At 40.9% G+C, this 13,039-nt stretch overlaps 1 protein-coding gene across 15 annotated transcripts in view; it reads right to left on the bottom strand.

Annotated features, from left to right (window-relative positions):
- Positions 1-13,039, bottom strand: part of KEL (Kell metallo-endopeptidase (Kell blood group)) — a 40,260-nt gene that overhangs the window by 17,741 nt on the left and 9,480 nt on the right. For 8 of the 15 annotated variants that reach the window (XR_008747730.1, XR_008747729.1, XR_008747728.1 and 5 more), the window contains exon 4: positions 5,691-5,842. Coding sequence is in view for 12 of the 15 variants with exons in the window: in XM_055807675.1 (XP_055663650.1) it covers positions 5,691-5,842 (152 nt within the window). In the remaining 3 variants the exon portion in view is untranslated. The other 7 variants (XM_013297618.3, XM_013297613.2, XM_005235406.3 and 4 more) reach the window with 4 other exon arrangements.

The raw sequence follows: 13,039 nt of genomic DNA, 5'->3' as shown, positions 1-13,039 counted from the left end.
CATTTACATGGACCGTTCTTCAGATAGTCCTTTAGCAAATTTGAAAGGCAAATTAATATTTCTGGGCTATGCTCACAGCTCCCCCATTAGCGAGGGACTGTAGCTTTTCTTTTGATACTATGACTGCACTGATCTGTACTAGAAAACTAGGACTAGACTTACTAAGTCAGAGACAAAAAGGTGGAGGAGGAGCTCCAAATTTCATATTCAGTCCAGTTTCCTGGAGGTGACTACAGACAGAGCATGACATGATGATGAGATGCAAGCAATATAATGATGCTTTCCCTCAAAACTGGGCCCAGGCATACTAAATGGCAGGCAGAGAAGGAGGACAAGTTTGGGGTTCCCTCCCCACTATGACCCAAGGAAGATACAGAATAGTGTACCTTTTTTACAATTGGTGTTAGGATTCTTTGAGATACTGAAAATCTGATTCTTAAGAGAGATGCGAAGCCTAATACACAATGGAGGCATCTAGGAGAGAAAGGGGTCTTACAAATGGGGTGGATGAGGAAGCAGGGAAAAGGATATCCCATCTTATACCTAGACCACAAGTCATCATGATGTAGGTGACAAGCAGTGTAAAGCCAAGGAGAGTACTGAGAAGAAGTGTACACAGAAGTAGGCTTTTCCCCTGAAGGCATCGTTCTTTTGTTGCACCTGTTCTCAGCTGCTGGTCACAGGTCTGAAGAGAGAAAAATAAGACAAAAAATGAAGACAGAAAAATTAATATTAAAGCTAGCACTGGTCATATACTCTGTCTTCCATCTAATCTACTAGAAAATCACTTGCAGGACTACTGCCAGAATACCAACAGTCATCCAAGTCATCTAGGTGACTCTATTCCAAGGGGCTTTCTCACCTCCTTCGTTTCCCTGTCTTTTCCAGCTACAACTGTTGAACAGTGTTATGAATAATGCATTGAGAAGCCAGCTTGCCTTGAAGAGGTCTGTCCCGCCATAGTTCCTTTTGGTTTATGCACCTTGCATACACCTCCTGAAGATATCAAAGCCTTTTTGAGCCCATAAAGCTAATAACAGGATGGCTAGGACTGGTCATTCTTTATTCTGTTACAGTCTGGCAACCTGGGCACTAATTTCTTATTCCTCCTGAAGAAATAGCTCCTGGATCCTAAGCACTCTAGTCCAATTCAAGCAGGAGAAAAGACTTGCCCTAGTCTAAAAACTGCAGTAAGTCACAGAGAAGATGTTATATACAGATTTTATCTCACTTTAATTTAGTTGTGTTCATAATCTAGGTGTGTCTCTTTAGCCAGTGGAGAAGGCCAGGCACCTTATGGGGACAGCTCTGTTTTAGACATCTGCCTTAGAATGAGCTGAAGTGTCCTGCCCAGTTACCTGTCTTTTTCTCTGTTGACTATGAAGGAAGCTAGCTGACTATGTTAGGATACACCTCTGATGTCTACCTGAATAAAGTTAGATAAAGTGACATTTACTTTATGTGTCCACTGGTTCTACCTACTTTGATGTACATAAGAGGGCAGAACAGCAGATTACAAAAGAACAGATCAGGAATGGACACTGGTAATATAAGGAAAGGGAAAGAACTGGGAAAAAAAAAAAAGTGGAATAACTGAATAAGAATATACAGTGAGAAAATGGAGGCAAAAGGGAGAAAAGCAGAAGATAATGGAAAACCCGAGAGGAACAGGGATAGAGAAGAAATAGTACAGCAAGCAAGGAGTAAAACTCATAGGTGTAAAACTGATGGGAGTGCTAGCTGGAGAGTCTTACATGCCAGTGTCAGGGCCAGTCCCAACAGCCTCAAGCTTAGCTCCCTGTGCTCAAGCCTGGTTCTCCAATAAAAGAAAGCTGTTTGAGAAACCTTGACAGCCCTTGGAACTCTTTGAGAAAAAGCTAGAAGCAGCCTCGGTGGAGGTGCCCACTTCTTCACCCAGGAGCTGCTTTATGCAGCTGCCGTGCATGATCTCCACCTGAGCTACGCTGCAGCAGCAGTTGTGCCTGCAGCTGGCTGTGTAACCCACTGCCCTGGTCCTGACCTTCCTGCAGACCCGATTCTGCAGGTTTGACCTTGGTCCTGCCTCCTTGCAATGGACTTGCCTGGCAATCTGCATTCTTGGTTCACCCTGGCTACTGCCACCAGACCTGCCTCACCCGCTACCCCCATTCCCATGCTATGGGGGTGTACCCCTTGCTGATGAAGTCTTTACTTTTTGCCTGCCTTGTCATGACTCTCAGTTGCTAGACTGCCTACCCTGCTGCTCCCTTACATGCAGTAGGTAAACCGCATTTGTCACTACACTCTGTATCTGTCTTCTTTTCCACAAAAACAGAAAACAGATCTTTACAAAAATCACAAGAAGAAATGAAGCAAAGGAAAGCCAAGGAAATTAATAAGTCTGCTGTTAATGATCTTGCCTAATATACTATGTACAATTCCTGTACAAAAATATTAGCAGAACAGAAAACACAGAAAGAAACAGAAAAATGGACCTCATAATTTTATATTTTTCAAATGTGCATTTTATTCAGTCATTAACAGAAGCCTCTCAAGAGCAGATGTTAGCTTACTTGACTCATGGAAAATGCTAACAAGGGTTAAGTGCCTAACTGCTTTTCTCCCTTTTAAAATACTATTCTCCTGACTTCTTTAGGCAGGATGCAGAATAACTAAATGGAGAGCAAGTACATACAAGTGAATCCTGGCATTAAAAGATGCTAGATACAGAACATGATCATACTGGCAAAATACAGTGTAGGAAATATAAAGCAGGAAATCCAAATTCCTTTCATACACCCCTTGTAGTAAAAAAGCTCTCAAGTAGAGACTAAGTATCATGACCTAACAGTATGGCAGGGAAGTGAGTGAAAGAAAATTTGCTTGGCTGAAAAGGAATAAGAAAAAGTATTCTCCAACATGCCCTCATCTCTCACCATTTGGGAGAGAGTGAATTATTTACATTCACAATGCTCCAGATTTCTCTACTGCAATGAACATTTTGCTTTTCACATTGAAAATCTGGCCTATTCCTAGTACAAAATATTGGTAAGTTTGCAGTTCTTTGGTTTCATGTTATCGGAGGACATCTGTTTCTCTCTTTTGAGTAAGATATGTCATGGCTGTGGAGATCCTAGCAAGACAGTGGTATTTTAAGGTTGTCACAGCAATTTCTGCTGAAATCCCAGTTAACAGTAGGTCTATATTGGGCTTATACATTATGTTCGTTTTGAAATGGGAAGTGCATTAAATAATAGTTTTTTTATAAAACTGTAGGAGAGCTAGACTGTCCCCCTCAAGAACCCAATGTGAAACAACTAGTGAAGTAGCTGGCTGAGCACAGCATACGCCAAAAGAAGAGACAAGGGTGGAAATTGGTTGTGTGCCTCTACTTGGAAACTGTATTAAGGTTTGTGTTACATGAGCCATAAGGATAAACAGTGTTCTTCAAACAGTCCACCTTCAACAGGAATGTCATTCTAATCTTTACTCTGTTACTGGGGATGAATTTGAGAGAACTTGTGGACTTACATAAACCAAGAAAATAGAGGAAGGCAGTCATACTTAGTTTTCCCTTATATCTTTTCCATGACAACAGCTTAAAGAAAACCATACAAACACCTGCTCTTTCAGTACTCTTGTCAAGATACTGACCTGGGCAATAGCCCTGTCAGAATCCTTGTCTTGTGTGACCTCCACTTTTATGCCACAAATGGACTAAATGTTTCACAGGCACCGAAAAACAGAGCCCTTCCTAATTCAGAGACCCTTGGTCGAGGAAGTATGCATTTGACTGGATGGAACTGGAGATGGGATATAAACACTTCTCACGCTCAGGATGCAGGAGCATTATACACTTGCAGGAAGCAGAAGCACTTTATTGTGGTGTGTTTTGAGGCTTGGCTGCCTCAGCCAGCATGCTCCACATAAAGGGACAAGTGAATAGTTTGAACAAGCCTGTGGAACAGAATAGAACGCCTTTAAGCTCTGACAGAGGTTTTCCATATGGGCCTCGATTATGAGTAAGTGAGAAGGATGATTCGTATTTGCATGAAGTTGAAGGTGAATGTAATTTCCACTACAATTTCAGTTTTTTCATGCTTTTCTTTGAAGAATGTGCAAGTGCTCAGATTTAAATGGCTTCACTGTAGCTAAGTGAGATCAAATGCCTGTAAAATGACTAAAAGCTGACTTATAATTGTCCTTAATTATAAAATGAATAGTTTTGAATTTGTGTACTACATGAATCAGCCAATTCAAATATGAGCGTGATTTAGGCTAGCAGAATCTTGACAGGTACTATTATTACTAAAACAAGAACTATTTGATGCAATTAAATCAGCCAAAGAACTTTATTTTCCTTCAGCATCTCCTTCTTTCTGTTTGTGAGCCATTCTTCAGTTCTGCAAGGGACACTGAAGTTCTTTTGTGCGCTTCTTCCTCACCTTGCATTTTCCCAGTGTTTTAGTGCTGATGCAGAAATAGAAGCATCTAACTTTTATGAAAATCTAGTAAATTAAAATAAAGACATCAAAGGCAGGGAGAATGGGAGTTATTTTTCATAACTATTTACCAGACAGTTTTGGTGTATTATTTTTCAGCCAGTAGATTATCCACGAATTACTGAATTTGGCTATTACCCAAATTGTGTTTATCACATTAGTTATATGGTTGACATGTTTTCAGACTAATGCCTCAATACTCAGAAAAACATCAACATTTTCTTAAATTTATCTTTTGTCAGTAAATCACCTAAGCATATAAACTGAGCACATTGTATGCCATTTGAGAAATAGTATTTTAGCCATAGTACCTGCTAACATGAGGAACTAAACAGAAAGTTTGCTGAATCATATTCTGGAGTACTAAAAGCCTGAAGCATAACCACAGCCAATAACTTTAAAATTGTGGTTGTTGTCTGATCTTTATCACACAGAAATATGATAATGGATGCACAAATCAAACATTTCTGCACATTATTCAGCCGGAAAATTACAGACAAGATAAAGTGACTGTATTACAGACACAATTCTTGCAATACATTGAACAGCTCTCACACAACAAAACATACACATTTCTTTTTTGTATTATTTAGTTACACAGAAAACTTTACTTATCTCTGTTGTCCTTGAATGTTTTGTACATTTTAGCAACACTGAGCTAACAGTTCAGTTTGGTGCAATTTGCCTGTAAATATGCAATTAGCACTTCACTAGTTATTTATATAAGACATCAAATCAGGAAAAGGACAACGCATTAAGTGGGGAGCAATTAGGCTTAGCATACATTCAGAACATTATGCCATGTTTACCCACAATTATTTGTGGGGGAAAAATCTGTGTCTTTGTGCACTAGTAACTCCTTAAAATAATTTGTTGAAAAAAATGGGGATACAATAAAAGATATTGTTATTGTTAATTGTTATTATTGTTACTACTACTACTACTACTACTACTACTACTACTACTACTATGTATTGGCCAGTGCTTCAGACAGATCCACATGCAGCCTCAGAGTGGCCTTTAGGATGAGGAACAAGAAAGGCAAGAACCTCTGACTACTCACACCACATACCACATCATTAACTCTGAACACCCTGTTGCAGACCCAGCCGCTGCGGTTCCAGGGGCAGTGAGCGGTGCAGTGCAGCAGTGCAAAGAGGGGTGCAGCGCAGGTGCGCAGCAGGGCGCAAGGCAAGCCTGTGTTCTTACCTCTGCAGGAGTGCTCATCCTGGTCCCTGCTCAGGCTTTGCTCCTGTGGCTTCCACAGCCGGCAGATCTGTTGCTTGTTTACTACCAGTCTTCTGTGCTGAGACACGCCGCTAAGCTCAGAGACAATCTCCTCTTCCCAGCTTGGCTGATTGCTGTGGGGAGGAGAAAAGAAAGGGAAAGCCCTGAGAAAAACACCCTTACAGAAGATGGGAGGGGGGGATGGATACACTTCAGCTGCTCTCCACCACCTTCTCTTCTCAACACCTCTGCTTCTCATAAAAGTGTATTTTTTTGTTCCCTTCTGCCTCCCTTGATGATCCACGTGTCTCTCTGTGCCTTGGAGGGGACTGAAACCTTTTCGAACAGAAGTAGGTGATTCTCCAGCTCCCCCAGCCTCTCCTCAGCCCTTTGCTGCTCCCTTTCTCCCCAACAGCCTTACTACCCTGCCCACCCAACGAGCCTGTTTTGGTCTGATATTCTCACTGCTGCTAACCTGTTCCAACCTGCTGCTCTGGGGCCTGGAGGCCCCTGCCTATCACAAGATAGCATGGGTTTGGATCCCGTGCTCCTCCCCCGGCACAGGCAAGGCCAGCATCCTGACTCTCTTGGTGCTGTCGCTCATCTGCACCCCTAAGTCCATTCAAGGGGTGAATACACAACTACTTCTGATTCTTTTTCTTTTCATTAAGAGGCATAAAAGAAACCGCTCATTACGGATTCTATTTACAGTGGTTTGTGGCTTCTCAGGTGACGGCCCAGCCTGGGGGTCATTGTTTCCCTAAGGATGCATATTGGAAAGATCTGAGAGGGAAGTTTCTCTGCTTTGCGGACTGGGAACCAGATTCCTTCCCTAAGATGTTAAAAGCTGAGTAGTGGACTTTGGGAATTGAGACCTTCTCAAGTGGCAGCTAGGAGCTGAGAAAGATGGTGGGGAGCAGTTTGGTGTCAGCTTCCAAAAAGACTGAACCAAGCAGAATACCAGGAGAGAACTGTTTACCTCCCCACCTCACTGGTTTCTCAGGGCAGCATGGTGCCTTGGTTCACTAGTCTGAAGATAATTAGATAACTGTCCAGTTGTTCAGAGCTTGCCAAATCTTTGGTCACTGTCCTAAAGTCCAAATCTTCTCACCTTCATCAATTTGACTTTTTCCCCTATTCCTGTAGTGGTGCATAATTTCTTAACATCTTTGATTATACTGTGACAACAGACTTCTTACATGACTGAAAGCAGTAACTTACTGCCAGTCCTCTCCACCACTCGGGTCGCTGGTAGCTATACATTTCTACATTTACCAAACAGCTCTACATACTGTAAAAAAGGCCCTTGCATACAGCAAAAAAGGTCCCTGTTGACCTTTCTTGCCTTGCAATAGGCTACTTCCTTTCATCTTAGCATCAGAATCCAATTTGTGAATACTTCTTGCATAAATGATTGAGAATCTTGTTAGTGGAAGTAACAAGATGCTCTTGGTAGTCACAACTCTTGCATTGCTGGGAGCAGCATTACTGTGATCCACACTGTCCAACAGATACAGAGGTGGTCTGTTCGTTGTGGCTTAAATTAATTTACAGCTAGTCAAATCTCAAATCTTTGTGTAAACGGCAAAATGGGAATATGTAAGAAAATTCAACCCATTTAATCCTTTGGTTTAACATAGCTTTAAGTCTTCCATATGTTTCTGCTGCATTCCCCTTTGAGCCTTTTCCACTCTTCCCTACTGTGCATCTTTTTTCACAATATCTGCAGTTCCAGTACTCTCTCACAAATGCTTTTCAGTAGTTGCACTGGTAGTATAGACAAAGAAATGGTACAATAGTGGCCTGGCTAGGTTTAACTGTAAGTGATCTTACTGTGGAGTTACCTTTGTAAACAGACGGGACAAATTTGTTCATAACATTATGTAGGTTATTTATCTGCTTTATCCATGTGTCTGAATTCTTCCATCTTCTAATTACAGCATCCTAAAGTTCTCAAGCTTTAAGTAATGAAATTAATTTTACTTCTATTTTTTCTCATGAACACTTTCTAGGCTTTGAAATTTCTCTGGACAAGGAATTTATTGCCTTTTTGATTATAAAGTGGCTATGATCATTTTGAACACAATGTAATTCAAATTGAAGAAAGTAATAAAATCTTGGCTGAAGTATTCAGCTTTAAAATGGAATTTGGGAAGAGCAAAAAAGCCATTTGCTTAATATGCCAGTGAGTTATGATTGGAGTTAACATGGTTTCATGAGCCCGTATATTTTAACAGGTCCGCTACCTCCTGCTGATTAAATGTTATTTTACCAAATAACTTGACAAAATGTTACATTAATAATGCCACACCAAATGGATTGTCCCACATGCATTATCTAGAAACACTTTGAATGTGTATATACGGGCAATTTTTTCCGATCTTGTAAATGAATCAGGACACATCTTGAAAAGTAGTTGGATCACAGTCTCAGTGTAGGTGTGCATAGGATGTTTCAGGACATGAAATGCACATCAGTTTCTCAGTGAAGAGCACGGGTCTTCGAATTTAGTACACGCTTCAGTGGTGCTGTGATGCTGAGAAAACTGTCTTGCAAGATCTGGCATGGAGATTATGTTCCATCTCTTAAGTCATCACAGATCATAATAACATTATACACTGGATCTGACAGACATGACTGTTGGTTTCCATTGGAAGACTGTGCTCCTGAGCACCATTCTGTTGCATAGAGCTCATTAAATAATTCAGTAGGAAGGTTGAACTGTTATGGAGAGAATGAAATCATTAAGATTTGTATTTATTCAAAAAGCCATATCTTTCTTTGGAGAAAATGTGGATTTATTCCACACATATGCTCTCTCTGTGCTTGTGCTCTGAGATACACAGGTATAAGACATATTTAACCCCAAATTAGATGACCCATGCTTCAGAAAAGCCTGACTGTGGCCATTAGCTGAAGCTGAGTAACTCAGACACTGCAGTTATGTACTTCTCCAAGCAGAGTTTCTTGCACATATTGGAGTAAGGGCAGAACACATCTGCATCTGGCAGCAACAAGCTGGGGCAGCATATCTTACATTTTCCACACTATCAATAGGATATGGAAGTCTTCAAGTTAGGTGCCACAGGACAGTGTAATGGCTGCATATGCATTTAAGCCTTGAAGAAGGTCTGCCTTGGAGGGTATTGCATGATGGCAGTGTGCAGTCCAACGTCTTTATTGAATATACAGCCTGTAGAGCTTCAGGGATATTGTGAGCTGCATACGTGCAGTATTCACATGTACAAGAACATGGTGCTGTATACATGCTGTTTTTTCCTGCTAGCACATAAGTTTCTTTAAAGATGCCTTTATCAGCTGCTGAATACAACAAAGTTTCCCTGTAAACTTTTTCTAACTACTGATGCAGGAAGAAGGACTGGTGTGTGTGTGTGTGTGTGAGACGTCACGAGTAATCCTTATCGGCTGATTCCCTTCTTATCTTTGAGGCACAGATGACAGCTCTGCTCTCTGGAGTCCACAAATTAGGACCCCTGGCTTTTTTCTGTGTGATAGGCTCTTTCTCTTCTCTAGCTAGCAGTACACTAGCTTTTCCAAATGTAACACTGATCAGCACATTGAAAAAAATAGTGTTGGACAGGCCTTCCAGCTGTCACACATAAAACTGTTTAATGGCAATTATCTTTTAGACTTAGATTTAAATAGGTGTATGGTTCAAAGAAATGTGGAATTATTAAGTGCATTGATGTGTGCTTGACAGATGGGGTTATAAGCGTTCCTTATAGATTCAAGAGTTAGAAAATTAGGCAGATTTCAGAAATTATTTTCTTAATATCTGTCCTGAAGTGAAATTGAATTGGGACTTTGATCTTCAGCATTGTGTGAATGGTAAATTCCCCTGCAGCACTTTGGCAGGGCAAAATTTTACTTCATAGATTGATATCCCAGCTTCAACCTTTCCAAAATAGGTATGTATCATAGACTGCACAAAAATTTGCCAGATTTTTGTAATTAAAGGAAAAAACGAACATTAGAAAAATATGATGCAGCAATGTTAATGTCACCAGACATCTTGGAAACTCATGTGGAAAAGTTATCCCTTACAAAGAGATTGCTTAGTTTCAAAAACAAGCTTGCCTAACTCGAGCTTTTCTACCTCAGATGGTCACCGATGGCCCTACTACCAGTGAGCAGTGTCATTTGTGGGGTAAAGCAACATGAAAGAAATTCTTATTTATATGAAAGACTGTCTGCCAAAGGCTAGTAGTAGTTTTGGTCACCACCAAAAGCACAAATTTGTTTTGAAAACATCAGAACACCAAAGCACTGCGAGAGCTTGCTGCTTCACTAGAGAAGTTCAGGAAACTGGAGGCAATATAATCTGAGAGCCCTCGTCCTCTGCTGTGGATGGGAGGACTGATAGCAGGATAAACTCATTTTAAGCAGCCCAGAACAGGAGCTGCCAGTCAGGGATCTAGCAGAGTGTTCTAACTGCCCTATGGGTAGCACAGAGTGATCCCTTCTGTGGCAAAATTGTTCTCAGAGACTCTTAGTCACATAGGCAGATGGGAACTTTTCACTGCCTTTTTATCCCACCAAATACTTGCTCTCCCATCTACCTTCAGCCCACCAGGTACACAGAATCATAGAGTCACAGAATGGTTTGGGCTGGAAGGAACCTTTTAAAGATTGTGTAGTCCCATCCCCCTGCCATGGTCAGGGGCATCTTTCATTTGATCAGGTTGCTTAAAGCCTCATTCAACCTGGCCTTGAACATTTCGAGTGATGGAGCATCCCCAGCTTCCCTGGGCAACTTGTTCTTCCAACTTCTCTGGGCCACTTGTTAACACCTTTATTTAGGAAAAAGGACAGAAAAGTTGCTGATTCTTCTAACCACTAACATCAGGCAAAAGACACTAGGTTCAGAGGAGGCAGGAAGAAGAGGAAAGACAAAGGCTGTAAGCATGGACTAGCTCAGTGTGTGGTAGTTCAGTTACCTGGCTGAATCTGTTAAAGGTGATGAGAAAAAAGGAGGGCTAGCCTGACCTGTCTGGGTCCTTCTAACTGAAGGTTCATCAACCCACCCAAAAGGAAGAGCATACTCAGGCCTGGAAGCCAAGTGGATAAAAGAGATGCAAGGCATGTGAATCAGACGTAGAGAGGAAGGGTAGCCTTGATGGCAGAAAAGAAAAGGGGTGGGTTTCAGATAGTAGAGAAGGGAAGCCTGAGAATTAAGACAGAAGGGTAAAGAAGGTTAGCCAAAGAAGCCAGAAGGGGAAAGCACTGAAAGTAAGAATGGCAGAAGATGTTGAAGCTGAAACTACAAAACACCCACCCTATTCTCCTGGATTTCCCTGGGCATAATCCTGCCCTACATGAATGTCTTGTGTTACTGTCTATCTCACTTTAGTGTCTCATTTTATTGCTTCACTGGGCACAATCTCTAAGGACAAATAAGCTTAATTATGATAACACTTCAGGCTATTGTTAATGATTTTGTAGTTTGTTGCAGTTACTGTACTAGTGCAAACTTGAATTTTTTTTCTATGCAACCAGGTAAAGACCTATATTAAAAAGGTTTTTCTGTAGTTGCCTGTCTTTTCACACAGTCAAACATTAACAGTGAAATCATCCCAAAACCCCCACGAAGCATTGTTTTCCATTCAGAAAAGCAAGCCTTAGCCTCTGAAACTTTTATTTAAAATGAAGGAGGGCAAGAAAGGGTAAAAACATAATCCCTGAATAAGCAGCCATGCAGCCTGCTATTGTGGAGGCATGGTCAGGCAAATGGAATGTCTGAGGCGAGCAGGCTGCCAGATGGACTCTGTTAGAACTGAATGTCTACCAGCTCTGCTCTTGCTTCTTCGCAGTGCCCCACCTTCTGAGATACATCCTAAAAAAACATTTTCTATAGTTCTTTGAAGTACTGGCTACCTTCTTTGTCTTTTAAAATTGCTTACAGGCTGATTTAAAAGGATATTTGCTCTAAAATTCAGTTCTTATTCTGAAAAGTCAGTAGAACTAAAAATCCCCTTTCATATTCAACACAATCAAAAGTGGTGAATTTAATGACACCGAAGCCCACATTGGCCCTACAGAATTGATTGAGATGAGAGGCAGCCTTGTGTGAGATGTGGAGCTGTTCACTAATACCTGCTTACAGCATGCCCAGGCTAACTTCTGTGATTGTGGCAGCAAAATAGAGCTAAGCCTTATGACTTAACGGGTGCTGATGTGTGAGGTGAAATTTCAGAGTAATTCCAGACATTATGGGGCTAGTAAGCAGAATCAACTATATTTCATGTGTAGATTAAGTTCTTCTGACGCAGAATCACTTGAGTCATGACTGTTAAAATCAATGGTCATGACCAAAACTCAGAGGTTTGTGTCTCAACATGTATGTTTTAACTATAATGCCACAACTAGAAATTATGTGGAAGCATAGTGTTTACAGTTAAATTAGAAACTATAGGAATTCCAGGGCCATTGGTAATGCTTTAAAAGGTGTCAGCAAGAACACCATTTTCCAATTTTTTTTACAAATAAAAGTACGTCCATATTGTTCACCTTTAATTACAGCTGTGGACCAGATATTGAAGTGTCATCGGTCATAAAAATTCTCCTCTTCTGTTTAGGCCCCAAATCTGCTGTCCCCCTCTGTGTTTTAGATTGTACTTGATTCTAAAGTTCTTCATATACTTTGCAGTATCACAAAAAATGCTTGTGAAACACAAAGAGGACTGACATATTTTTAAAAAAAAAGAAAAAGTCACCTTGTCTCTCCTGAGCCGAACCCTCAATCGCCTGGTGTGTATTTCCACTAAGTTTTCATTTTATCTTGTCTCTTCCTATGCTTTTCATCCTGTTTGGTACCTCCAGCTGCTGCACTCTGTCAGCGGTTAAGGCCTAAACTCAGGACTCTGGAGATTTCGCGTTCCACTCCTTGATCCCGACGTACCGTGTGGGTTTGAGCTGCCAGGTAACTTACCGATGCATCTGTAAATGGAGTGGTTTGTATCTGCCCAGCAATGTGGCATGTTTTGAAATTAGCTAATTTCCTGCGTGACTATGAGGTATTACTAAGAAGTAAAGACTCCAATACACAAAGTCAAAAGACAAACTGAACAGCCTAATTAGCTGGGAAAGATTTTCTCCCAGACTGATGAAGTGGAAACAAATGCATGTTTACTAGACTTCTACGTAGTTAAATGACCAAGTTGTGCTGTCATTCACTTCTTTTCTCAAAGGCAGGATCAGCTTTCCCTCTGTGACACTCTTGCAGCTTCTTGTTCAAAATCTTCTAAAAATTTTGCAATAAGAATATATGTGACTTTTTTTCCTCTGAGTTTTAACACTCTAATTGTAAAAAG

The sequence above is a fragment of the Falco peregrinus genome, chromosome 6 (assembly GCF_023634155.1).
Source record: "Falco peregrinus isolate bFalPer1 chromosome 6, bFalPer1.pri, whole genome shotgun sequence".
In the NCBI taxonomy this organism is placed as follows: domain Eukaryota; kingdom Metazoa; phylum Chordata; class Aves; order Falconiformes; family Falconidae; genus Falco; species Falco peregrinus.
The sequence above is the reverse complement of the archived record's forward strand: the minus strand, read 5'-3'. Positions and strand labels throughout refer to the sequence as shown.